General features: G+C 42.1%; 1 protein-coding gene across 6 annotated transcripts in view; it reads right to left on the minus strand.

Moving 5' to 3' along the window:
• Nucleotides 1-27,604, minus strand: part of NALCN (sodium leak channel, non-selective) — a 274,410-nt gene that overhangs the window by 160,785 nt on the left and 86,021 nt on the right. For all 6 annotated transcript variants that reach the window (XM_067016966.1, XM_059042399.2, XM_067016967.1 and 3 more), the window contains 3 exons: nt 24,230-24,372; nt 23,996-24,100; nt 15,046-15,132 (listed from right to left, as the gene is read on the minus strand). In XM_067016966.1, the coding sequence (XP_066873067.1) occupies nt 15,046-15,132; nt 23,996-24,100; nt 24,230-24,372 (335 nt within the window). The remainder of the gene's footprint in view (nt 1-15,045; nt 15,133-23,995; nt 24,101-24,229; nt 24,373-27,604) is intronic.

Below are 27,604 nucleotides of genomic sequence, written 5' to 3' on the forward strand. Positions count from 1 at the left end.
GCCTCTAGAATCTGGAAAAGGCAAAGCAACAGTTTCTTCCCTAAAATCTTCAGAAGTAGTACAGCCTTACTAATACATTGATCTCAACCCAGCAAAACCCATTTTGGACTTCTGACCCACAGAACCATAAATAATGAATTTGTGTTGTTTGAAATCGCTGAGTTTGTGGAAATCTGTCACAGTAGCAATAGGAAACTAAAGCAAGCACTCTTGGTGATTTTGACATGCACCCGCTCAAATCATCTCCTACGAAACAGGACCGCAGACATCCATCCGCCCAGGGCTACAAAATTCTACCTGATCAAAGGGTTCCACCGAAAAAAAAAAAAAGAAGAACAGGAAAGGTCACCTTTCTTCATATTAGTTCTGAGTTCTACCATGAAAGGAATGCTCTCAAAGACAGAAGTCTATGCCAAACCTGGATAGGGATCCTCCCTCAATTCAAATCGACGTGTTGACAAAATAAGAGCTCATATTTGAGGGCTTGGTTTGTACCAAGCCTCATTCCAAGCATATCACATGCTGGTGTCAAAATTTCATTTAATCCTCAACAACCCTGTGAAAAAGGTGCATTTGTTATCCCTTGACCTATGGAGAAGCAGGGAAGGATGAATCGATTTCCAAGTTCACAGACTTAGAAAGTAGTGAGTCCAAAGCAAATGCTCTCCTGCCTCCTATCAGGCAGTCAAAATGCAGCTGACTCCGCCTACATATTAAAGAAGAAGCAGCTCCCATGGCAAGTGTTTGTGATTTAATAGAGGGTGTAAGTTTGGGAACCCTATAGTTGAAAGCTGAAGATGACCTGTTCCTCACCGAAGGGTCTAAGATCGCCGTGGTGTGAAAGAATGTCAATTTTGAAGGCAGCCTGAGTTGGGTTCAAATCTTGACTCTGTACCCGATTTAACTTCTCTGTGACTTAGTTTTCTTATATGGGAAATGGGTGTAATAACATCTACATCTCTAGGCTGGAACATGGATATAAATGAGACTATTTAGTACAGAGTCTAAACAGGATATAGAGTCTAAATAGTATAGATGCCATAGCAGGCATCTTACACTCACAAACTCTTATTGTTATTGCTGTATTTGAAAAGGTATTTAAAGGTAGAGACACAGTCAGCTGTTTACGGGGAAGGTACGAATGTATAAGAGGAGAAATCAAGTGGAAGATACAAATGATCTTGAGAGGGACCAGGAAAATGTATAGATTCTCAAAAAGGTCTTAAGGTGTCTCATTTTCAGTGGTATGAATGCTTAAGTACTTCACAGGAATTCTTCCTATTAATTTGTTCAGTAATTTTTCCTATAGAAAAGTGGCTTATAGATTCTGAAGACTCTGCATGCAAACATCTAACAAATCAAAATTGTGGCTTAGATAGGGAGGGTGGGAGAGAGGGTGATGCAAGAGGGAAGAGATATGGGAACATATGTATATGTATAACTGATTCACTTTATTGTAAAGGAAAAACTAACACACTATTGTAAAACAGTTATACTCCAATAAAGATGTTTAAAAAAAAAATTGTGGCTTAAGAGGCCACAATAAGGATAAATTTGGATAATAAACAGTACAGCTCAGAACTCAAATCTTTCTTTAAATCGCTGCTTGAGTGAAAAAAATACCCTACCGTGGTAAACAGACTTCATGCACTGAACACTGTATCGGCCATGTACAGAAAGTTGTGTTTTAATTAGATTTCAAAATAAACATATTTGGAGAATCAATACAATTACAAGATGAAATTCTCAGAAGCCGTCTTGCATGTGAGCGTTAAGAACAAGAACATAATGTAAAAGACCAAAGGGCACAAAACCTAAAATAAATCTCCATTTCCCTTCCCTTACTTAGAAGACATCCGGATATTTCTTACTCCTACTATCAATACACAAAATGCTTCTGTCTAATACAAAGAATTTCCGTTAAACAGGAAATATCCTTATAGCAATACCGAAAACAGAACCATTAGATATCCTTAAAAACTCTGCTTTTTTCTTTCTGCCTGCTGCATGTCCTTGGAGAACCCCAGGGCGGAAAGAAATCCACAAGTGACTTCCCACAAAGGTACTGACTATCTGTGGTACCAGTGAAAACCATGCCCACTGCCATGCCCTGACTGGTTTGCTTCTTTCCTCGACAGTAAGCTGGGGAAGAGAATCCCACACCCACGCAGAAGTCAAAGTGTAGCAAGAAGGAAGAGGGGCTTGGTAAGACACTTTCGTCTCTTGGCTGCTGTGAGTATATCACTCGGTCAGAGTAAGCCTAGATGTTGAATCACACATTGCCCACAGATATCTATGACTGCTGTTAATATGCTTCAAAACTCCTGACTCTACTATGTGAACTAGATTTTCACAAGAAGAAAAACATGCCCGGTGGAAGAGAAATGCGGCTAAGGACTGACGGTGGTACTAAGACAGTGATGCTTGAATTCCCTTTAGCCTGTGTGGCGGAGCCTGAAATTGCCTGCAGTTGAACCCACCTCTGCATCCACACACAGCCTGGGAAGTGCTCTCCCGCCCCACTCGCATTCTGACCTCAGCCACGTGATTTGTTTCGGTCAGTGAGACCACCGCAGAAGCGATATACGCAGAGACTTGGGAAGTACTTGCGAGTTGTGACTTCCTCTTGCAGCTCTTGGAGCCCCGAGCCACCACGTTAACACTGCAGGCTGGTCTGTTTCACGGTGGCCGTCATCCCCTCTATCTCAATAGTGAGCCGCGTCTGGAAGCCGAGATGAGGGCTGGTGAGCTAGCTGATGATGCTGGCTGACTTCAGATCAAAAGCGAGCCCAGCCGTGATCAGCTGAGACGATCTCAGACTCGCGTGGTTTGGGGAGGGATCGTTGGCATCCGCTTAAGGCGACGGTAAGAATTTGTGTCTGCCGCGTGGGAGGCTGTGTAGTTCTGTACATGAAAGCACGCACATGTGCACGTTCACATACGACCCCCCAAATATCTGCTAAGCGCCGATCATGTGAAAGCTGTAGTGGAAGCAGCTGGAAGCAGAGAGAAACTGACCAGATACAATCAAGGAGTCGGCGATTACTGCACTGTGGAAGCTCTGATCTGATTTTTGAGGGCAGAGGGATCTTAGCATGGGGTGGAGCAGATGATTCAGAGAAATTCAAAAGACTGAATGAATGACAGAATTGAAGACAGATCAGGTTTGGGGAGGACCAAGAGGGGTGCATTATAGGTTGGTGTTCAGGTTTCTGGAGATGCAGGAGAAGCCTGATGTCTATGTGGGGACGGGTGGGCGAGGGGTGACGTGTCCACGAGAACACCTGGGAACATGTCTGCTGGACATTTAGAAATACACTGCGAAGATTCAGAAAGCAGAGTGAGAAGGGAAGGCTGTGGCACCACTGGACCGTGAGTGTGCGTGAGAGCTGACTTTCTGGACCTGAGGAGGACACACAGAGTGAACAGCGTTAGGAGAGAACCATAGGCTAACAGTGACGACAATCATCTCTGCGGACGGGGTGACCTGCGGCACCCCACCCACAGCACTAGGTATTTTACGTGCCTCACTTCTAATTCTGACCAACCCCCGAGAGATGTTTTTATCCCTATTTTTCAGGTCAGGAAACTGAGTCTCTGGGAGATTCAGCCAATTGTCCGAGGTTCTCCTGGGCCATACTGTCTTAGCTGGGCCACACATGGGTCTTTAAGGATGGAAGAGGTTCGCTTGTACGTGGAACCTATGTTCCCCTGGGCTCAATCGATCCTTGAAATGATCTGCCAGTTTGTGGGGAGGTTTATTGAGAAGACAGACATTTAAGAAGTGCCTAGAATGTCACCTTGTCACTCGAAATACACATTTCACACAATCTACCCCTCCTCCCATCTTCGCCTTCAATGGAAATTTTCTCAAAAAGCCTTAAAACACTACAGTAGTAATTTTGCCACAGTTTGACCTACTTATGGTAAAAGCCTATTATTTCTGTTCTTTATAGAAGGAGGCACACGATGGGATGTTACCAGAGAGAAATTGAGCTCAAGGAGGCCAGGTCTCAGGCATACTTTCATTTTCTTGTCACTGACTTTCTTCAAGACAATAGATCACTGGGTGTGTGTTGGAAGATGGCTCAAAATCGTGCAGCCACATCTGTCAAACCGTCAAGAGACGAAAACTCCTACCTGAGAGGCAGGAGAAAAACGGCTCATCACAGCAGCAGCCCAGGAATGAGGTTCCAATTTAGCCGTGTTCTATTTATCATGCATTAGGGTGACCTCTTCAGTGCTGCTGTTGCTTATGCTAAAATGAGTTTAAACAGCTAAGTAACCGGTTGATGCTAAAAGAGTCGATTGTAACTTTTCCCTTTGCTGAAACTCACACTTAAAGACACAAAGAAAATTTCTAAATGGTTTTGGCAGCACCACATAAAAGAATAACATGGGGCTTCCCGGGTGGCGCAGTGGTTGAGAGCCCGCCTGCCGATGCAGGAGACACGGGTTTGTGCCCCGGTCCGGGAAGATCCCACATGCCGCGGAGCGGCTGGGCCCGTGAGCCGTGGCCGCTGAGCCTGCGCGTCCGGAGCCTGTGCTCCGCAACGGGAGAGGCCACAACAGTGAGAGGTCCGCGTACCGCAAAAAAAAAAAAAAAAGAAAAAAAAAAAAGAATTACGTTATTTCCTGAAGATGGTAGAGTGTAAAATGTGCATACATAGGTCAAGTATTAATAGTTTGGATTTACCTTTCTAATATTTTAATGTTTTCCCAGTTAGGTAGAAGTGATATGCCCTTTAGAATCTCACAGAATTTCTGAAAATCATTTGGAAAAATCAACAGGTAAATGGGTAACAAACAGGAATAAGCAATCTATAGAAAAGATAAGTGGTCTATGTATATACGAAAAAATGCTCAACAACCATAGGCTTTAATCAGAGAGATTCAAATTTAACATCATGATGTATCATCTCATGCCATCAGGTGTAAAAGTCTGATAACATCAAGCGTGGACAAGGATGAGAAAGAATGAGAACTCTTCTTACTCTTGCTGCTAAGAGTAAAAAGTGGCACTTTCCTCTGGAGAGCCATCAGGAACATCTCATAAAGCCTAAGTTTGTTCATATCCTTTAACCGAGCAATTGTTCTCCTAACTATATACGCTCAGGTAATTCTTACACGGTGCACAAGAATGAGAGGACAAGAAGGATCTCAGAATGTCTGCAAGAGCAAAACAATAAACAACAACCTCAGTGGCCATCAACAGAACAAGTAAGTGAATAAAATGGACAAACGGTGAAATATTTTTGTCGTAGGATAACATACAGTGATGAAGATGAAGTACCTCGACTGCCTGCGAGGAAATTCCCATCAGTAACTGGCCATGTGACCATTATCAGGTCACTCAGGCTCTCTGTGCCTCAAACCTCTCATTTGTTAAACAGAGATCATGATAGTGCCTACATTTATGATGTTATGATCGTTAAGTAATTTAATGCCTCTGTGATGTTTTGACCTATCATAAGACATACATATTTGGTCTTTGTCCTGGTCCCTGCCACAGATCTCTTAAAACCCTTCATGTTTCCCAGGAGAGAGGGATAAAGGTGTCTTTTCTCATGTTAATGAGGTGACTTTGGAAAGCACCCAAGGATAAGGGTTGGTCACCAAAGGAGCCAACAACCAAAGGATTAGAGGGTTGGGACCAAAAGTTCGGGGAGAGGAGAGGGACTGGAGATTGAAGCAATGGCCACTGGCAATGATTTAATCAACTCTGTCCATGCAACGAAGCCTCCATAAAACCCCAGAAGGACGGGGCTCAGAGAGCTTCCGGGTTGGCGAACATGCTGAGGTGTCGGCAGCCCGTCTCTCAGAGAGCACGGGAGCTCGTGCCCCTTCCCCATACCTTGTCCTGTGCCATCTGTTCTATCTGGCTGTCCCTCATTGCACTGTTTCATAATAAGCTGGTAATATAGTAAGTAAAATATTTTTCTGAGTTCTGTGAGCAGCTCTAGCAAATTATTCGAACCTGAGGAGGTCACTGGAACGATCAGCTAGAGCTGGTTGGTCAGGAGCCCAGGTGACATCTGAAAAGGAGGTGGCGGGGGTAGTCTTCTAGGACTGAGCCCTGAACCTTTGGGCTGAATTCAGGGTACTCAGCTGGTGGCAGAAAATTGCTTGGTGGTGTGAGAAAACTCTCCCCTGCCCCACTCCATTGGACTCGGAGATCAGAACCCTCAACTTCTAAGACACTGTGGGCCGGACACATAGCGAGTGGTCCGTAAATGTAGCTGTCATTATTTCTAAGAGTGGATACCGAGGTATTCTTCCTAGCTGTGTTTCTATCAGTACATTATTTCATATTGTTTTTTTGCTTTTTGTTTTTTTTTTCGGTATGCGGGCCTCTCACCGCTGTGGCCTCTCCCGTTGCGGAGCGCAGGCTCCGGACGCGCAGGCTCAGCGGCCATGGCTCACGGGCCCAGCCGCTCCGCGGCACGTGGGATCTTCCCGGACGGGGGCACGAACCCGTATCCCCCGCACTGGCAGGCGGACTCTCAACCACTGCGCCACCAGGGAAGCCCTATATTGTTTTTAATGTGAGGAAATGACTGAACATTATACTGTCAAATGGCTCCAATTTACAAATTATTTATTTGTAAGTAGTTCATGGAAACTATGTGGTGCTTCTCCAAAGAAACGATTTTACAGGTGATTTGAACTTCAGGTCAGACCACAATAACCTATTTAGCCTTTAACAGACTTCTCAAGTCCTGTATGACTTGACGGTTTCCTGGGGAAAGTGACCCCGAGGCCAAGTCCCCCCTGCTCCATGGGACCAAAGTTACGTGTCCCTTCTCGCTCACCCCGTGGAGCTCATGAAGAAGAGTGCTGAGTAGGTGACTCCCGTAGACAGAAATAGGAGTAGGGTTTTCAGAGGGGATTAAGAAGGAAAATTACCTTGAGTTCCTGCTGGAGGAAAGCCCAGTGCTTGGCTTAAATGGACCTGCTCTGTTTCCATTCACTTCCCATGACCTCCTGCCTCTGGCCAGTCTCCCATTTTGGTGAAACTTCTCCCAGCTCTACGCTCGCCTCTGGATGTTTTCTTTTTTTTTTTTTGAAGTCATAAACATATTTAATAGTTGTCATACATGAAAAATGATCTCTTTTTTGGTAAATCAAACAAGTTGCTCTATCAGGATTATCATGATCATCACACATTTGACTAAGTCACTCTTACTGGGGCATCAAGCAGTTAAAACATCTGCGTGAAGCTTTCAGAAGTTGGGATACATTGTATGAGTCAGAAAAACCATGTGGTGATGCAGTAACAAACATCTCTGAAACCTCAATCATTTAAACAGTTAAGGTTTCTAGTTTTTACAATGTGAGTTGGCAAAGATATTTTGTCCCAGGATAATCATTCCATATTCAGACTAACAAAGCTTCATCTCAGCCCAAGTTACCACCATTGCAGAGCAGGTGAATGGGAATGTATTAAATCATGCCTTGGCTCTTAAAGCTTCTACTCTGCAGTCATGTACTTCACTTTTTTTTTTTTTTTTTTAACATCTTTATTGGAGTATAATTGTTTTACAATAGTGTGTTAGTTTTTCCTTTACAACAAACTGAATCAGTTATACATATACATATGTTCCCATATCTCTTCCCTCTTGCATCACCCTCTCTGGATGTTTTCTGATGAATCTCTTTAGAACCCTTAAATGGGAGGTCACCAAACTCAGTCACAATCTGCCATGTTTGGGCAAAACGTAAGAAAAAGAAGGAAGCTAGTTTGCATGGTGAGAAAACAGAGGTAAATGCACAGACAGAAACAAAGACGAGACATCATGTGGCCCAAACAGACAGTGGAGAAGGAGGTCGAAGAAAGCGTAGTCCTCCGGCAGCTCTGACTGTACTCGCAATAAACACTCCCTGTGTTTAAGGGGTCTGATGCTCGCAACCAAATAATTCCTGGCTACGACATAAATACTCACTTAACTCTCACAAGCCAAGGAAGGATACACTATCCCCCAATTTACAGAAATATGCCCAAGGTCACAGTATAAGTAGCATAGCTGAAATAGGGCTGTCTCCAAAGCCTGTTCTCTAAGAGGCTGCCATCGGGTGACTTATCCTCCCTCAGGAAAGATGCTGTCCCGGGAATTACTGCGCAGAATGAAGCAAGGACGTCGGCAGGTGCAGGGGCAAAGCATGAGAGGTAGGGGAGTCATGTCAGCACAGTCGGGGGCAGCTGTGGCACAAAAAGAAAAGGAAGCCAGGTGCCGTGCTCGGCTTATTCACGTTCTCCGTCCCTTCCAGCCAGGAAGTGATGTTCCCACAGCCGGGACTGAAGGCAGGAAGGGGAGGGACCCCAGACGACGAGCATCTCAGCAGGGCCCAGGGAAGTGAGGACAGACAGAGGCAGAAAGGCGTTCCAGGCAAGATGACTGGGAAGTGGAGGGTGGCATGTTTCAGGGGCAACAGGACATTCGCTTGCTTGTCCTTAACTTAGGAGTGAATCGATTAGGAATTGCATAGCTTCAGATCATGACTAATTTCCTTACTAAACGTGGTATGAATTTCATTAATAAACCTGAAAAATGTCCTAGCAAAATTAACTCTTAACATTAAGTGAATTAACTGAAAGTTCCAACAAGTGGCATCAGAGAGCTCACCACACGGAACCTGCGAGGTCAGTCAGACGGCTCTGTTTGTCCAACTGCCCCAGACTCGTGGCTGTGAAGTGCCGTGTGAACGCATATGTATTCCCACTCATTATAAAAACAGAAAAGACCACCCTAGGGGCCCCAGATGGAAGCCTTTCCGGTATGCCTGCATATGACTCCCATTACGATTACAGCTATAATTATATTTATAATTTGTCTCAGAACACAGAATGGAATTTGTAGGGCTTCAAACTGCAGACCAAAGGTGCCTATTTTTTCCTTTATAAATGGCTCTATAGAGCCTGTTATTCTGTAAAACAGTGAGAAGATCTCTAAGGTCCCTAATTCCATTGATACCTCCCTAATCAACATATGTAAAGAGGGGGTAGAAATACCACAAATATTGCAACATTTGAAATAAGGTAAAACGTGTGTAGGGAAAAAATTTTTTTTAATAAAAAACAATTTTAAAAATTGTTCCTATTGCTTAGATCCTAATCACTGCTTACTGGAATATATAAAATCCTGATAGATTTATTCATGCAATGTAAAAAAATGTGTATATACATATACAGATATACACATATATCTTTTAAATAGATAGATAGATACACACATACAGAGAGAGAGAGCGGAAAAAAATAAAGTATTATACGTCGAACACCCAGAATCACAGAAGCACCAGTCACATGTACTTCGTTTAACACTTGTGGGGAAAGTTGAGCCACATCAGTCAATCATATTTCATTAAATTACCTCATTACTTAGAGCTGGTGGGGGAGACAGATAGACATTTGTCAATAAACTACACAAGGATACAGAAAGCAGAAAAGAAAGTACAAATAGAAGACACGGTCCCAGTGAAGAAAGTTAGCCAATGCGAAGCAATTTCATCTGAAACAAGGACAGAGATGATTTTTAAATGTCCTTCACTTATAAGAGAATTTGAGCCAGTCTCCATTTATGCTGAGTTAAGATTTCAACAGTTTGAAATTATGAAGACATAAAACTTATGGGAAGACTTTTTGGGAATAATGGAAATTCACGCACTACTTACCCTTATGCCATCTTTGTAAACTACAAAGTCACGCTTCGGTAACTTATTTCATGGGTCACCCAAACAAAGGCCTCCTGACACCCAGCAGGTAAAATGAATGAGAAGAGCAGACCCGGAGTCATGTACTAAACACACAGGGACCACCCTCACTTCTACAAAGAACTAGGTTCATTTCTCCTTTCTTCTGGCCAACAATGTTTTCCTTCGTGCATGCATTTATTACGTGTGTATTTATGTAGGCGTGCACTTATGAATTTATTATTTATTTTCTGTCCATAGAGTGATGGGCAAAGAGAAATACTTTGCTACTCTGAGAAAAGTGACCGTACGAATCTGTGGACAAATAAAACACACATTCCCAGTGCTGTCAGGACAACAATATGGACTGTTGGGAGACTTCTGGAAACTGGAGAGACGATGCCCAATGCGGCGGCCACTGCCCAGCTCCAGCCAATTACGCCACATGGGAGCGAGGGTCCTGTGTTGCCAGATCTTTCTATTTTACAAAAGCAGTAGGATATATGGGTTTTCATATGAAATTTCTGCTTTTTAAACTTGGGGTCAAATTTGGAAACAAAGTTCCACTTTCAAGACAAAAATCAATAATTTCCAATCCCCAAATGGGGACTCCTGGTCACCCGTTTACCATCTCAGATATTGCTTCTACCTCATTCTTCCAATCTTTTTCAACAAATGGCCAAATCACTAACTCAATTTAATTACAGCTGTTCAAGTGTTTCATTCCTATCAATTCTACTTTTTTAGTAGGTAGGGCTTGGTTTTGATTCTTTTCAACTGTTATTCCCAAGACTACATTTCGAAACACAGATGCATTTATTTCACATGCTGACCATGACCGTTATGGTTCTTACTGTCATGGAGTTTCCTCTGGTTGGAAAAGCAGACATTAAATAACAAATTATACCATTAAATTTTTTTAAATTAAAATGATGATAAACACAAAAGAAAAGCATAGGAGGATATGGGCACGTATAACTGGGCTACCCGATCTGTTTCTTTGAGGACGAAGAAGGCTTCCTTAAGAAAGTGACATCTGAGCTGAATTCTGAATTCTGAGTGGGAGAGAAGAGTGTTCTAGAAAGAGGAAACACTATGTGAAAATGACAGGGCCTCTGGGAGGCAGAAATGCTGTTTTACAGAAGAGATATAATGTTTAAGTTCAGGGGTAAAGGGTCTTAGGAGACGGGCTTCTAACGCTGACTGCTAGGTTACCTCTGGGAAGTGGAATGAGGGAGGATAGAAGAAGTTAAAGCAAACTCTTACTTTTTATTTTATTTCTACAGTTTAAAAGTCATTTTAGAAGAACACACTCACATTTTGCTCATTTTAAAAATAAAAAGAGCGACCGACAAGGGCCTAATTTCCAAAATATACAAACAGCTCATGCAGCTCAATATCAAAAAACCAAACAGACCAATCCAAAAAATGGGCAGAAAGACCTAAATAGACATTTCGCCAAAGAAGACACACAGACGGCCAACAAGCACATGAAAAGGTGCTCAATAGCTCTAATTACTAGAGAAACGCAAATTAAAACTACAGTGAGGTACCACTTAACACCAGTCAGTATGGCCATCGTCAGAATAGCTACAAATAATAAATGCTGGAGAGGGTGTGGAGAAAAGGGAACCCTCCTACAGTGTTGGTGGGAATGTAAACTAGTGCAACTACTATAGTGAACACTACAAAGGTTCCTTAAAAAACTAAAAATAGAGCTACCGTATAATCCAGCAATCCTACTCCTGGGCATATACCCAGAGAAAACTCTAATTCAAAAAGATCCATGCACCCCAATGTTCACTGCAGCACTATTTACAACAGCCAAGACATGGAAGCAACCTAAGTGCCCACTGACAGAGGAATGGATAAAGAAGATGTGGTACATATATACAATGGAATATTACTCAGCCATAAAAAAGAATGAAATAATGCCATTTGCAGCAATGTGGATGGACCTAGAGATTATCATACCAAGTAAATTAAGTCAGACAGAGACAGACAAATATCATATGATATCACTTATATGTGGCATCTAAAAAAATGATACAAATGAACTTACCAACGTAACGGAAAAGACTCACTGACACAGAAAACAAACTTATGGTTACCAAAGGGGGTGCAGGGGAGGGATAAACTAGGAATTTGGGATTAACAGATACATACGACTACATATTAAATAGATATACAGCTACTGTAGAGCACAGGGAACTATATTCAATATCTTGTAATAGCCTATAATGGAAAAGAATGTGAAAAAGAATATATATGTATATATATGTTTATATATATATATATATATAAAACTGAATCACCTTGCTGTACACCAGAAACTAACACAACATTGTAAATCAACTATACTTCAATAAAAAAGAAAACAAACAAACAGAAAGAATAAAAATAAAAAGGAGTAATATATGCTACACTTTGTCTTTGAGTGAGATATTATAATCCAAGGCAGTGAGTGAGGTATGGTTCAGATGAAAATTTTCCTGTTACCTAGTTTTAGATGGCATTAATCACTAGTAAGAGCCAAGTGAGTATTTCACGACCATTGTATCTTCAGTACTTTTTCTTTACTTATTTTCTTTCTCTTTAATAAGTTAATAATTAATTCATTTTTCACCAAGATGTGGAAATGTGCTCTCTTTCTTTAGTCACATCTCACGTCACGCCCAATACAAAGAGCTGATCCCTTGGCCATCCCAATTTTCATATGCACTCTTATAGATTGGCTCTTTCTGCAAAGCATCAGGACCAAAGATGGGACGCTGAGCTGCGTGGAGCCTCGTCCTGAATTGTCTGCCTTCCTTCTTCCATTGTCTCAAACCACATGTACCATCAAACATACAACTTACCAAGCACGCTGCCACACCCACCATATGTGCCTAATGCTCACGTCTCCCAGAGGCCACATCCACACACGGCTAGCCTAGCATCCACCCCCCTCTGCTGACCTTTATTTCCCTATGTCCCTGCTCCGTGCTGTCCCCTCCATCACACCTTCATTGCCATCTAGCTCTTGTCACTTCAAATCTTTTTTTAAAAAATAAATTTATTTATTTCATTTATTTATTATTTTTGGCTGTGTTGGGTCTTTGTTGCTGCATGCGGGCTTTCTCTAGTTGCGGCGAGCGGGGGCTACTCTTTGCAGTGTGCAGGCTTCTCACTGCAGTGGCTTCTCTTGCTGTGGAGCATGGGCTCTAGGCACAGGGGCTTCTGTAGTTGTGGTGCACAGGCTTCAGTAGTTATGGCTCGGGGGCTCTAGAGCGCAGGCTCAGTAGTTGTGGCACACGGGCTTAGTTACTCCGTGGCATGTGGGATCTTCCTGGACTAGGGCTTGAACCCGTGTCCCCTCATTGGCAGGCGGATTCTTAACCACTGTGCCATCAGGGAAGCCCCTCAAATCTTTTTGATATAGAGGCTCGCTTCCTAATTCCAGACTGCAACCTTGAGGCATCTATTAACAAGCATTTACTAAAATTTTAAGCAATGCCTTCGGGGCATAGGAAGACCCTGATCTGGTACTCCTAACAGGCCTGATCGTTGATTTCTATTACAAATGAATGTTTCCTTGGCCTATCTTTTCAGCTAGACAGAGCATGGGACCAGGAACCAGAAGACCAGGTACAAGTCCTGGTTTCTCCGTTTGTTTGAGGTCAGGAGACTCAGGCGGCCCTCTGTGTCTCCAACTTCACTCTACAAAGGCCGACAGAGGACGCCAATCTTTCTGCAGCACGGGGCTGTACTGAGTCTCACCCTTCCTCACTCGCTGCCTCATGCTTTCGGTCTCGGTTTAAGTACCACCACCTCACGAGGACCTCCCCGGACTCTCAGACAAGGAGAGCGCGCTCCAAATTACATACTCCCGCAGCATCCTGCACTACTCTTTCCAAACGCCCATCACTCCTGTGATTCCTACCTCAAAGTTTTTCCCCTCCCTCCCCGAAGTCCCCTGTGAGCTCCATGAGGGAAGGGGCTGGGCCTGCCTTGCTCCGGACCATCTTTGTGTCAGTAGACATCGGTTGGTGGGTTAATGAATAATGTAAGTAAAAGTACTTTGTAGGCAAGAAGCTGCTGCTACTTCAATGGTTGTCATTGCTGTTGCTATGGCAGTAATCGTAGTAGTAGAGGTAGCTACAGAAGTTGAATTATTAGCGGCACTGTCACCATCCAACACAGGACAGAAAGAGAAGCACAGAATAGCACTTAATAGTGTCAGTATTCGTTGTAAACGCGTCCTCTTTTTCTGCTCTATCCTTTTAATGGATACAAACAAATAACTCTATGATTAAACAGCCATCTAGATGTAGCCCACAGGAGAGGTTCAGAGGACAGTAGTTTGCTACTTATGTACCAATCCTTGAAACGCACCAGTCCCCACCTGGAGAAAGATCCAAAAGGAAGACAGAAGATGTGTTCTCATCCTGAAGCAGGTGATAAACCCTTCCCCAAATTACAGGGGGGGATATGAAAAACTATAAGAAGCAGGCCCCTTGTAGGAAGAGGAATTACAACTGAAAACAGAAAGAGGATGAAGAAAAAGAAACCTCTCCAGGAGGAAGAATAAGCTTTCTGCTCCCAACATGGGACAGCTTGAGTTTTCACCCTTAAAGAGGAGGGCAATGGGAATATAAAATGCCCTGGAACGGCAGGGATGCCGCTCTCGTTAAGGTGATGTTGTTTTCAATGAGTTACTGCTATTGGTGGGCAGGGAGGGGGCACATGAAAGAGAAGAGGCCTCTGTGGTCCACTGAAGAAAAGGAGTTTGTTAGGCTTTCTGGGGAGCTCAGAGCAGAAGGTAAGTCCACAAGGTTCACAGGCCAGGGACCTCATGGCCCATCCTCCGGCCACTTGCCAAGGCTTTGGGCTCCCCTGAAATCCCATCGCCCCGTGTCTGCTGCAGGTGCACTTCGTTAAGGAAGTGCCTTTATTATACCACGCTGCTCGGAGAGCTTGCGGACACAGAACAACAGACTACATTTTCAAGACATTTCCTTCCTGCGTACATGGTGAGGTACTCAAGTAAGTGAATTGTGATCTTGACTGCCCCCGGCCCCAAACAATTCAGGCCTTTGCAGAAGAATACCTTTACAAGGTTTAATGAGACAACAAAATTCTTCATCAGTTCATTACCACTGGCCTGCTTTTACCTGTGTGCATTCATTTACCAGAAATTTACCAAATCCCTAGTGTGTATCTAAAAAGGATGCCAGGTCCCGGGAATACAGGATGGAGTGTAATATTGCCCACAAATTTGGGTGGATCTAGAGCTTGGAGAGCTGTAGATTTCCTCGTATAAAATCAAATCAAAGACCTCTGGGGGTGACTTTTAGAAATGGTCTCATACCGTACCTGGAGGCAAGCTGGGGCACGTCCCTGGGGTTTGTTGACGTCTACGGCTACCAGCAGCCACCCGCCCGCGGCGTCTTCGTGAAACATCTTCAAGACAAAGGGGAAATGAGTCAGAGATGCTTAGGATGGAACATCAAGAACTCTAACATTGCCTGCAGCTTTTTACGTTTTCTTTGTTATCAAAGATTTGTCTTCTTATGGCTTTTTATATTTAGAACATGAGTCATATTCCAATGATGTCCATTTTAACACTGCAAACTTAAGTGAATAATCATAATAAAGATTATAGCTTGTATTAATTGAGCACTTGCTATCCATCAGGCCGTTTCTGCCTTACCTATGCTTTGCATATAACGGCCCAAATATTCTTCTCCACAAGACTTTAGAAGTAGGTATTTTATCCCCATTACGTTGATTATTATATATAACATCTCAGAGAAAATGAAAATTAGAATTCCAAAGTGTGGTGTGTTTTTACAAAAAGTGGTAAACTTTTATCTTTATTTAGTAGACAGTTCTCACTGAACCAATAGAAAAATAGTCTCGGGATAAATAATATAATGTGCATGTAGCATAGGGAAAGAGGGGAATGTTGTTTTATTTTATTTTTTAAATTAATTTATTTATTTTTGGTTGCAGTGGGTCTTTGTTGCTGTGTGCGGGCTTTCGCTAGTTGCAGCAAGCAGGGGCTACTCTTTGCTGCGGTGCGTGGACTTCTCATTGCGGTGGCTTCTCTTGTTGCGGAGCACGGGCTCCAGGCATGTAGGCTTCAGTAGTTGTGGCTTGCGGGCTCAGTAGTTGTGGCACACGGGCTTAGTTGCTCTGTCACATGTGGGATCTTCCCGGACCAGGGCTTGAACCTGTGTCCCCTGCATTGGCAGGTGGATTCTTAACCACTGTGCCAGAAGGGAAGTCTGGGAATGTTATTTTAATGGTAGGAGAATGACAAATCACTTAAAAGACTTTGTGAAATTAGCTTGTGTAACCCACAATTAATCTGCTCAGCAGAAATTTTATGTATACATATTTATGAAGGGAAAAAGTAGTTTCTTTTGGCTTAAGACATAAATGATGAAATTCAGGATAGTACAGGATGCTAAAATCTGACAGTCATTGAATTAGACATCCAGGTTGCTGGATGTGTAGGTTATCTTACTCATATTCTGCCACCTTAAAAACTAGTTATCTAGGGGCTTCTCTGGTGGCGCAGTGATTAAGAATCTGCCTGCCGGGCTTCCCTGGTGGCGCAGTGGTTGAGAGTCTGCCTGCCGATGCAGGGGACACGGGTTCGTGCCCCGGTCTGGGAAGATCCCACATACCGCAGAGCGGCTGGGCCCGTGAGCCATGGCCGCTGAGCCTGTGCGTCCCGAGCCTGCGCTCCGCAAAGGGAGAGGCCACAACAGTGAGAGGCCCGTGTACCACAAAAAAAAAAAAAAAAAAAAAGAATCTGCCTGCCAATGCAGAGGACATGGGTTCCAGCCCTGGTCTGGGAAGATCCCACACGCTGCGGAGCAACTAAGCCCATGTGCCGCGACTACTGAGCCTGCTCTCTAGAGCTCATGAGACACAACTACTGAGCCCGTGTGCCACAACTACTGAGTCTGCGCTCTAGAGCCCGCAAATCACAGCTACTGAGCCTGCGAGCCACAACTACTGAAGCCCGAGCACCTAGAGCCCATGCTCCACAACTAGAGAAGCTACTGCAGTGAGAGGCCCGCGCACCACAACGAAGAGTAGCCCCCGCTCACCGCAACTAGAGAAAGCCCACGCGCAGCAACGAAGACCCAACGCAGCCAAAAATAAATAAATCAATAAATAGATTTATTTTTAAAAATTAGTTATCTATCAATAATATACTACGCTGGAAAGCATGTACCACTTATAAATATTTTCCCACTAATATATATTTTCTTTTGTGTTCGTCTGACCCTGTATGTGTTCAAAAGGGTAACTGTTGATGGCAACATGCGATGATGCAAAGATCCCATTACCTAGGATTTATCATTATAATTTCAAATTCCTGGTAACAGAGGTAGTAGATCATTTGCAGAAAGAAAACGTGCCCTCTATAAAATAAGGGAGGTGGAGAGTGACAAATGCCAAAATTCATAGGCCATACATGTATTTCTAAAATGACAAAATGGCGGTGCACATTTACACAAATATTCTCTGATCCAAGATGCCAATTACAAATGGTTCTTCTCAGCTGTCCACTTACAGGATTCTGATGCCCTTTAGAATGAATTTTAAAAGGTACGTTTAGTGGTAGAATCAAGCACATCCACCACAAATAGCCTCATTCTGAGAATACATACATTGGTTGAGACGCAAACCTGCATCTAAAGTATCTGTCAAATGTCTGGGAGTCTCTTTTTAAGGAGAAAAGACAAAAGCAATCCCGCCAGTCACGAGGTAAGAACCCTCTGTACAAGCATCCTCTACTCTCTTACCATGGAGCAAAGGATCCGTGAGGCACATATTTGCTTTCATCAGGAACAGACTAATTTTCTCTGTTAAATGATTTTTTTTCCAATAGACTAAAATCAAATGAATCAATTTAATTGTTAGTAAAAGTGTTCTCTCAAGGTCACTTCTTGTGTGAAATAAAGTGAAGGAAATGCAAACATGGTCCATTTCTCTTTAGTTCCCTGAATTATACAACATTTGGATTGGTTAATGTAACAGTAGCTACGTGAGGCACACGGTGGGATATCCAGAGCCATGAATCCTAGGGTGAAGTCCTTAGGGGAGCGTGGCAGGGGCAGGGGCTGCCAGCTGTCCCTCCATATCTGTTCTTCTTGTCTTACAAACTAAGAAAAATTTTATGGCCACCAAAAAAAAAAAAAAAAAGGCCATTCTTTCCCTTTCTTGAAGCTCATCTTGACTATGTAATTATATATATATACACTGGTCTATGAAATGAAAGCCGAAACTTTCTATTTTTTTCCTTCCTGCTCTTTGGAATATGGATGTAAGAGTTAGAGCTACAGCAGCCATTTTAGTCCAGGAGGCAATTTGGGGAATGGAAGTGATGCAAGGTGGAAAAAAAAGGTAGAAGGATTCTGGATCTATTGCAACACAGACCTCTGTAACAACCTTGAATGACATCCTCCAACTTTATATGAGAGAGAAAGGAACTCTATCTTATAGAAGCCACTTATTTGGGGCTTTTCATCCCTTGCAGCTGAACCTAAGTTAACACAAGTGGTTTCATTTTGAATGTCCAATGATTTATTTCAGTTTTAAAGATAACTAACTGTTCTCCTCTCATTATATTATTAATACAGGTTTACTATTAAATACTTAGAAAATGTGTATGAGCTGTAAAAAAAAAATCTTAAGCCCATTCCCCAGAGACAAGCACCCCTAATATTTCAGAGTTAACTTTTCAGGTATATTATGCCCACACACACATATACATATAAACATGGGACCCTTTTACTGCATTAATATGTTATTTGCATATTTTCATGTCAATAAAGTTCAATCATGATTTAATGTCTTGAATTTATTCTAATTTCATAATTTATAATCAATAATTTATGACTAGAGTTAATTTTCTTTCTCTCTCCCTCTCTTTCTTTCTGTCTTTCTTTTTTACTGAAATGCCTCCATAAACATTCTCAAATGTACATCTTTGAGCACTGACCAGAATTTTTCTTAGGATAAATTCCTAGAAGTACAATCTCTTTGTCAAATAGTTTATATATGTTTTTAAGGCTTTTGACACATATTGCCAAACTATTTTCTAGAAAGGATGCTCTAATTCATACTTAGTAATTATGTATGAAAGTACCCCTTTCTCCACCTTTCACTCAACAAGAAAACCTTTTTTTGTTTGTTTTAATAGAAAAGAGAAGCCAGAAAAAAGATAGCACATTGACAGCAGGGCCTGTAATGACCAAATTAAAAGGAGGTAGGATCTCAGGGAGCAAAACTGAAGACTCCTATGGCTGAGGAAGCTCGTTTTGAGCCCCCATTCTAGCACGTACCAGTTATGTAATACTGGATAAAATAATTAACTTTCCAATTCTTGTCCTTTTTTAATCTGCAAAGCAGAGACAATAATAATACCAACTTCACAATGTTATTGTGAAGATTAAATAAGATTGCTTGTAAAGCCAATAGCGAAGTGCTTAGTGCAGCTCTCAAGATATGTGATTTATTGTAATAAAGTGTTATGAATTAGTGGAATATTACCAGTAACCACGTAAGCACTTTTCTCTTAGTACAATCACTTGGGGATCCATGGAGGTTTCAGTCTTGAGAATCATCTCATACTTGCCTGTTTGCAACTGCCAGCGTTTTATAAAGGTCACTTGATTTTGCTAAGAATGCTTTGCGGATTGTTCTATTGTCCTTTAGGCAGAATATCATCATCAATGACAACAATAACAGATTATCTACTGGGAGGTGGCAGAGAATGGATCTTGGTAATAGGGGTGACCGCTAGCAACTGAATTAAAATTCCAAACCCAAGACACATTTGGTAATGAAAAGAAAATCCAAAATTTATTTTGAAATTCCCATGCTCTTTGGGTTCTTTCAAAATCAATCATCTTAAAAAACAGGTAATAGTGGGCTTCCCTGGTGGCGCAGGGGTTGAGAGTCCGCCTGCCGATGCAGGGGACGCGGGTTCGTGCCCCGGTCCGGGAAGATCCCACGTGCCGCGGAGCGGCTGGGCCCGTGAGCCGTGGCCGCTGAGCCTGTGCGTCCGGAGCCTGTGCTCCGCAACGGGAGAGGCCACAGCAGTGAGAGGCCCGTGTACCACAAAAAAAAAAAAAAAAAAAAAAAAACCCAGGAAATAGTCATCATCACACAAAATAATGAGGGTGGACATTTGACTTGATTTTGTAATTAAATAATATACTCAATGACTCAGACTCACAAGACATAATTCTCATGTATGGCTTCCTATGATGAATGTATTATTCCATTACTATAGTTTCTTATTAGAAGGAGCTCACTATTGTATCTTCTACCAAAGCCTTCCCAGAAATTGCTTTCTCACATATTTTGATGATGTATATTCATGTGGAAACCAACAGTCTTGGAACGCAGTAAAAAAGTTTTTACTAAAGTTTTGTTTTGGAGCATTACGTTGCACACATCTTTCCATGGAGGAGGAATTCTTTTTATGTTCCATATGTGCCTTTTCATCTATGCCTTTCTTTTTTTTTTGTGTGCGGTATGCGGGCCTCTCACTGTTGTGGCCTCTCCCGTTGCGGAGCACAGGCTCCGGACGCGCAGGCTCAGCGGCCATGGCTCACGGGCTTAGTTGCTCCGCGGCATGTGGGATCTTCCCGGACCAGGGCATGAACCCGTGTCTCCTGCATCGGCAGGCGGATTCTCAACCACTGCGCCACCAGGGAAGCCCCATCTATGCCTTTCTGCCTTTAAGCTGGTATTGCACATTTACACAGAAGTTGTTCCAGTATTGTAGGACCCATACTCTGAGAAGGCTCATGGAACTCCAAAGGAGAAAGAATTCCTGTGTCCTTTTATCAACTCCACTTTTATCCGTCTTGTATCTTACTCATTCAGAAAACATGGGCCAGCACGTGTGCTCAGTCAGAGACAATGACAGACCCGGAAATTATTGCTCTCTTTGGACAACCAGAATATTTACTTACCCGTCCCTCAGCGTGACCCTACCGGTCCATGATTTGTATATAAAAGTTAGGTACGGATTGATTGCCGGAGGCGGCCTTGTGTCTCTTGTCACTATATATACAAAACTTAGGCTTGCAGGGCCCTAAAGTTTAGGCCTTTCGGTTCTCTTCCAGGAAAACTGAGATAAGCTCATTCCTACCGTGAATCAGCCTAGATCAGAAGACCACACGACTGGCGACAGGTTATCTGAGGTGAAGCGCCTGAGGAACAGGAGTGCAAGTCTGGGTCAGACATGCACAATGCCCAGGATGTGTTCTGCTAGCACATCGGCCCATCCCAACACCTTTCTCTGCGGCAACACCCCTACAAACGTGTAGCATGGGAAGTCCTACTGTGGGCTGACACAGGGGGCTGTTATACCCTGGACGTACAAATCTCTTGCGCTTCAATCCAACATGTAACTGAGCATGTGGCAACAGTGACCTGTGTCAAATGATTATGCAGGTACGAGAGTCACCTCCCCATCAGAGTTCAGGCAAACTACTGACTACTAACCTGAAAATGTCCACGTCGTTTTCCTGCTACTTGCTCTACTATGGTCTCCATAAGACCTTTGGCATTAATTTTTCTGTCGTTTGTTTCTATGCTCTGACTCTGAGGCAGGTTGCTTTGTTATTTTAGAGTTCTCCGTACTGATTCTCTTTCGCCTCTTAACATATCAGAGCCAATTCCTGTTGAACCTCTTAAGATGTCGGAAAGCCCCTACTTTACTTATCCTGTTACTGTGTATAATTTTTCTTTCTACTCACGCAGCCCTCCCGGAAAGTCCAGGGATTTAGAAATATCAACAAGTCCACCATCCCCAGGACCCTCTTTGCCCTCCTATGAGGATAACTTACAGAGAACAACTGCAGACACCCCACATACTAGAGGAAGACAAGAACTGACTTCATTTCTGAAAAGCTGTGTGCTTCACAATACACAACCATCCTTATTTTATTTCCTTAAAGCCCATCTGTTTTGTTAGAATTAGAAACGTGTGATTTAGTGTCTTAAACCATTGAACGAGAGGGCCTTTGTGCAGAGCTGTCTCTGATTTTACAAACGTAACAGAATCATGGCAAATGATGCCTCTCCCTTCCACACACACAAAAGCATCTGGAACACTTGCTGAGTGGCTGGCGAGGGGATGGGCGGGGCCTGCGGCCTGTTGCCAGGCAGCCCAAGTGGTGTTTTACCAGAGAGGCTGCTGCTGGAGCTTCGGTTGCTTAGCAACCAGGTCCTCAGCCACAGCATTTTTCTTAGTGAAGGTTTTTCACAATTCTCTGTGTGATTACCTCTGCTGAATACCTAGATGCATTGCGTCTGAATTACCACCTTATTCCTCCTGATTAAGGACAATTTTGCATCAAAGCAATTTTGCACAACTGTGTTCACAGTCTCTCCACATTTCACTTTCTACTGTAACTGCTGGCTGATTTGGTGGCACTTCCAAACACCACTTTTCCAGCTGTGGTTTTACAAATAAGAGTTACTTAATAAGCACTATATGGTTTTAAAGACATTTTAGGTCATCTCTCAGGCATATCGAATGTGAATTCCGTGTGGAGTTCATAGTTCTATGTCCCACTTCGTTCTCAATGTCTATACTGGAAAACACAGCTTCACGAGGCCGTCACTCTATTTAAAAGACATGTCAGAACGGACTTGGAACTCTACAATTTCTCATCACTAAAAAGATGAGAGAAGAAATGAGTACTAGATGGGGCGGCCTCACTGAAGGTTTTCCTACATGCCATCTGTGACATAACCTAGATAACACTTAAAAAAATCTTTCATGGAAGTCTGAATAGCTGTTTGAGAAAACTGAATAATGTAAATACTATTTCATCTATAATGAACTAGACCATTCGAACTTTCACAACATCATAAAAATACTGCACAAGTCTCTTCCAAATATCAGCATGCTTAATAGCATTTTCACTATTAGTTATTAAATATAAATATTTTATTTTTTTTACCTTTGTACTTCTTCTTAATTTTATTCCTCTGCTTTCTCATCCCCACTCCCAGTGAGCCACTATCCTGAATCCTTTTCTTTATAATTTTAATACATAGGCATAAATACAATTATTTTTAAAAATAATATCTTATTTTAAAAGTAATAATTATATAAATATAATTATTAAAAGTTAAATTTGAAGATTTTCAAAGTAAAATTTGTACCTTGGATCTTTCACAGATACCTTTGTCTTAACAGACCTGTGTAAGTATTTACAAACTTATGTTAAATTTCTCTTAAAATTTAACATTAAAGCAATAGTTGCAAGGCATATAGTAATTTCATTCTCAATTCTGGAATTTTTATTTTCTCTCTCTTTTTATTAAGATTTATACTAGAAGAAGATATATAAACCTATTCTTCCTCTATCTAACCAGCAAAAAACAAACACACAAAACAAAACCAAAAATAAAAAAAAAAAATAAAAGACATTGGATCTGAATTGCCCTCTTATGTAATAAATGCCATGCCACTTTTAGTCAAATTCTAGGATACTTCCAATTGCTTGGGAGCACAGTGGAAACCTTCTGAATATGCAGTAATTCCTCAAAATTCACAGGCATGCATTGGGATGGAGGGGTCTTCTTCATAATTTATTATATTGTGATTGGTTCATTCTGAATGAAATAAATTTTCCTTCCAAAAATTCTAATCCTATACATAAGGGCCATTCTATTGGTTTCAATTACGTGAATATTTTAAAATGGGGAATTCCACAGTTGCTATATTTTATCAGCAAGTCCTTGGAGGACATGTGATGGTAGAATCAAATCGGAGGTACATAATAAATATGATGATAAGCCTGGTTTTCTATCAAACCCACCCATGGGGCTGTTAAAAATATAGGTGCCTTTGCCCCATCACCCAGAAAATCTGATCTGGTCGCTCTGGGTTTGGGGCTTTGCACCTGTATTTTTTTTTTTTGCGGTACGCGGGCCTCTCACTGCTGTGGCCTCTCCCGTTGCGGAGCATAGGCTCCGGACGCGCAGGCTCAGCGGCCATGGCTCACGGGCCCAGCCGCTCCGCGGCACGTGGGATCTTCCTGGACCGGGGCACGAACCCGCGTCCCCTGCATCGGCAGGCGGACTCTCAACCACTGCGTCACCAGGGAAGCCCTGCACCTGTATTTTTAAGCAGCTCCCTCAGTGAATCTGATTGCGGAAGTTGGTGATAACAGGGTTTCTCAAGTCCCATCAAGTTCCATCAATTTCCAGGGTGGTGCAGAGGGACACGCCCAGTTCGAGTGGGTTACATCATCATGTCCGGATACTGTACCTGCGTCGTGGCTGTCGAAGTAGTGCTGCTTCTCGATCCCCACATCTGTTGAAACTGTACCCTGATTTCTGCAAATGTTTCAATGATGACAGCAATAAACACATTCTGAAAGAAAATGACAAACCACATTTACCAAGACCGGGCATGAGGGAGTGAGGGCAACCGAAAACAAACAAAAGATCTGCAGAAACTGTCAGAAAGCATAGACTGGATGGGTACTAATTTTCAGAGTACCTTAACAAGCCAGGCAAGGAAGAAAATAAGGGTAATGAAGTAGAAATAGGAACGCCAGCGGGGAAAGCTGTCGATGGCTCTGTACATGAGGAATACCCAGCCTTCCTGGGATGCAGCCTCGTACACGGTGAAGATGCTGGTGCCTGTCGAGAGAGAGAGGGGAGCTGGCTAAGCTGGGGTGGACTTTTGAAATGAGAAAACATTTCTCAGAGACACAATCAATATTTATCCATGCTCATTTTCTCAGTGACAAAAGCTCTTCTAAAGGCACTCAAATCACATGCAACATTTTATTGCTCTGAGTCTTAGGATTTTGATAAAGTTGCTTCTGACTTCAAGCCAGGGCAGTTTTTTGTTTGTTTGTTTGTTTGTTTTTTGCGGTACGCGGGCCTCTCACTACTGTGGCCTCTCCACCAGGGAAGCCCCGGGCAGTTTTAATATCTCTAGCAATGAAATAATTTTAGGTTACAGATTTCGCTGTTAAATGCATTTAACAGTGCGGAAAAGAGCACTAACAATGAAGCCATGTAGAGACATAATAAAAAAGGATGTGTACCATGTACGCTTGCCACTTGGGACTTAACACTTTTAGCGTGCTGAAAAGCAATTGCAATAAGTCCGAGAACTGGGTTTCATTTGAAAGCACGTTCTCACGGGGAGAACTTAAGTATCTTAGGCTCCAAAAATTCATGTGATGAAGCCTGTCTTTGGATTCCATGGTGTTTACACTGAACACCAAAACATAAGTTAGTAAGTCATCAAAGAGTGCTTTGTATCGTCTACAAGAATTGCCTCATTGAAAATACTACTGATAATGAAAAGAAGGAATAGGGAACAATATGTGGGCAGATTTTTGAACATATGGTTAAGAGAATCTAAAATGTCATTCAGAGGAAAGCCAGTGTTTAATCCTCACGGCATTATGAGTATGTGTCATTATTTCCCTATTTTACAGATGGGGAAACTAATGCACATAAAGTGTAGGGAATTTGTCTAAGGATGCACACATAATAATTAGGAGAACTAGAATAAACCCAGGCACTCAGCAATGAGGACCTGCATATTTAACTGTGATAATATCCTGTCTCCTGACATCTTTTCTGTGGCTTAGTTTCCCCATCGGTAAAGTGGGGAAATAATAACTAAGACATACCGCAAAGTATTGTCAGGATTAAATGATTTCATTTCTGTCAAGCACTGACATTTGATGAGGACTTAATAAGTTTTAGGCATTATTATAAACAATGAAAATAACTGCTCATTATTTTGTGAAAAACCATACAAATAAAAAATACAGTACTCAGTTGAAGTTGTTTGCAAAACAAATATGATATGGGTTTTTATTCATAAAACTGGTAAACATTTGTACCTCAACAAATTCCACTGCTATGAGTTTAATTATTATAGAATATAAAGCCATTATCCACCCATATATGTGCTAATTTAAAACCAGAATGTGCATACAATCAAATGTCCAAACTAAGAAGGAGGTTACTAAATTTGCCTGATGTCTGAGTGCCTCTCTGGGCCTGTGGATGCAGGAAGAAGAACCAGAGCATCAGTGAATTCGAAAGCACTGAGAACGGCAGACAAGTGTAGCAGCAAATGGGGACAAATGAGAAATAACAAGGCTTGAAGGAAAAGCTGAGAGAAAGAGGGAAAGCGGATCTCTGTTTGGTGAATGCCTATTAGGCACTAATCTGTGCTACGCAGTTTATGTAAAATATAACTTCATATATGTACTGCTTCTCATTTTAAGACTCATATTTGGTACATTGGTAAGTCGTTGCCATAGCAACTAGTATTTGTAGAATACGTTTAGTTTCAAGGCTCTTTCACATACTTAAATGATAAGAAAATCCCTGTCTAATTAGGCAGGTAGATGAGGTAGGTGGGTATAAGCACAGATAATATCCATCACATTTTACAGAAAAGCAAAGTGAAGGTCACTAGACAATGTTGCCCGAGTTAAAAAGAAGCAAAACCAGAATCTAAACCCACATCATCAGGCTCCAGGTCTTAAACTCTTCTTTTCTTTACCATTTACTTATATATTCTCTTGCTTGGCACCGGGGCTTTAGAAAGACCTTATTTTCTCTTATCCTCAATTCAAATGAAGTTACCGATAATTATTTTCTGAGGGGCTAAGTTTATAGTCTATTGAGGAACTCATACAAGAAAATAACTTTTAAGAGAAAGATTCACAGAGGAACAGCGCCAAATATAAAATGGCAACAGAAAACAGAAGTGACGGTTTCCATTAATGATCCCTACGTACTAAAAATATACGTTTTTGCTTTTATGGTCTGAATACAAAGGACAATCTAAACATGACGTAATTTAAGTCCCTTATTTTTTTCTAGTTATGTGAACTAAAACAGAAAAGTGGCCGCAGAAATCCATTATGAATTATCATTGAAGTTCAATTGCTTTACCAATTGAGCATCTACAGGTAAAATACGAGGATCATCAATATAAGATTAAATGTGAAAGGAATACTGAAAATTACCCTTCCTCTAACTTGCGCAGATCTTTCTTTATTACATCTACAGGGAAGATGCTATGTGAAATTAAGTAAAAAATAGTATGTTCAATGAGTAATCTTGAAGCTTTTACTCCATTTTTCCTAATTCAACACCAAAGAAAGAAAAGTAGGAACCTTCAGTACAGCTCAGAGAGCAAGGTTTGTTGCTACAAAGAGATGAGACACCTGTGAAAATGGCACCAAAAAACTCCCTAAGAAAATGCTTATTATTGAAACAAGTGTTTCCCATGTACATGAACGATGCGGGGTCAAAGGCTTCGAGGATGTCACTGAGCTGCAAGAGCAAAGGCAGTGGAATAAGACAGTCCTTCCTCACCACTTTCCTGCTGCTGACTTCGACAAATGTACGAAAAGAAAATCACTTTCGAAGAGGCTTTCCAATGTTTCAACTGACAAAATAAAATTTATGGGGCTTCCCTGGTGGCGCAGTGGTTGAGAGTCCGCCTGCCGATGCAGGGGTCACGGGTTCGTGCCCAGATCCGGGAGGATCCCACATGCCGCGGAGCGGCTGGGCCCGTGAGCCGTGGCCGCTGAGCCTGCGCGTCCGGAGCCTGTGCTCCGCAACGGGAGAGGCCACAGCAGTGAGAGGCCCGCTTACAGCAAGAAAAAAAAAAGACCCACAAGTCTACATTTAGAAGATAAATATCCTCACCTGGGAACCTTCTACAAGCTGCCTATATTGAGACATCATAGAGGATTTTTTTTAATAGCTCTGAACACAATTACAGTCCAATCTGTTTTGACTATCTTTAGGATTATATTTTCTGCTTGCTTGTCTTCCGTGAACTCTTTTTCCATGAAAAAAAGGGAGAAATTGACTGTGTCCTGGG

This window comes from Kogia breviceps, chromosome 16, assembly GCF_026419965.1.
Source record: "Kogia breviceps isolate mKogBre1 chromosome 16, mKogBre1 haplotype 1, whole genome shotgun sequence".
Lineage (NCBI taxonomy): Eukaryota > Metazoa > Chordata > Mammalia > Artiodactyla > Physeteridae > Kogia > Kogia breviceps.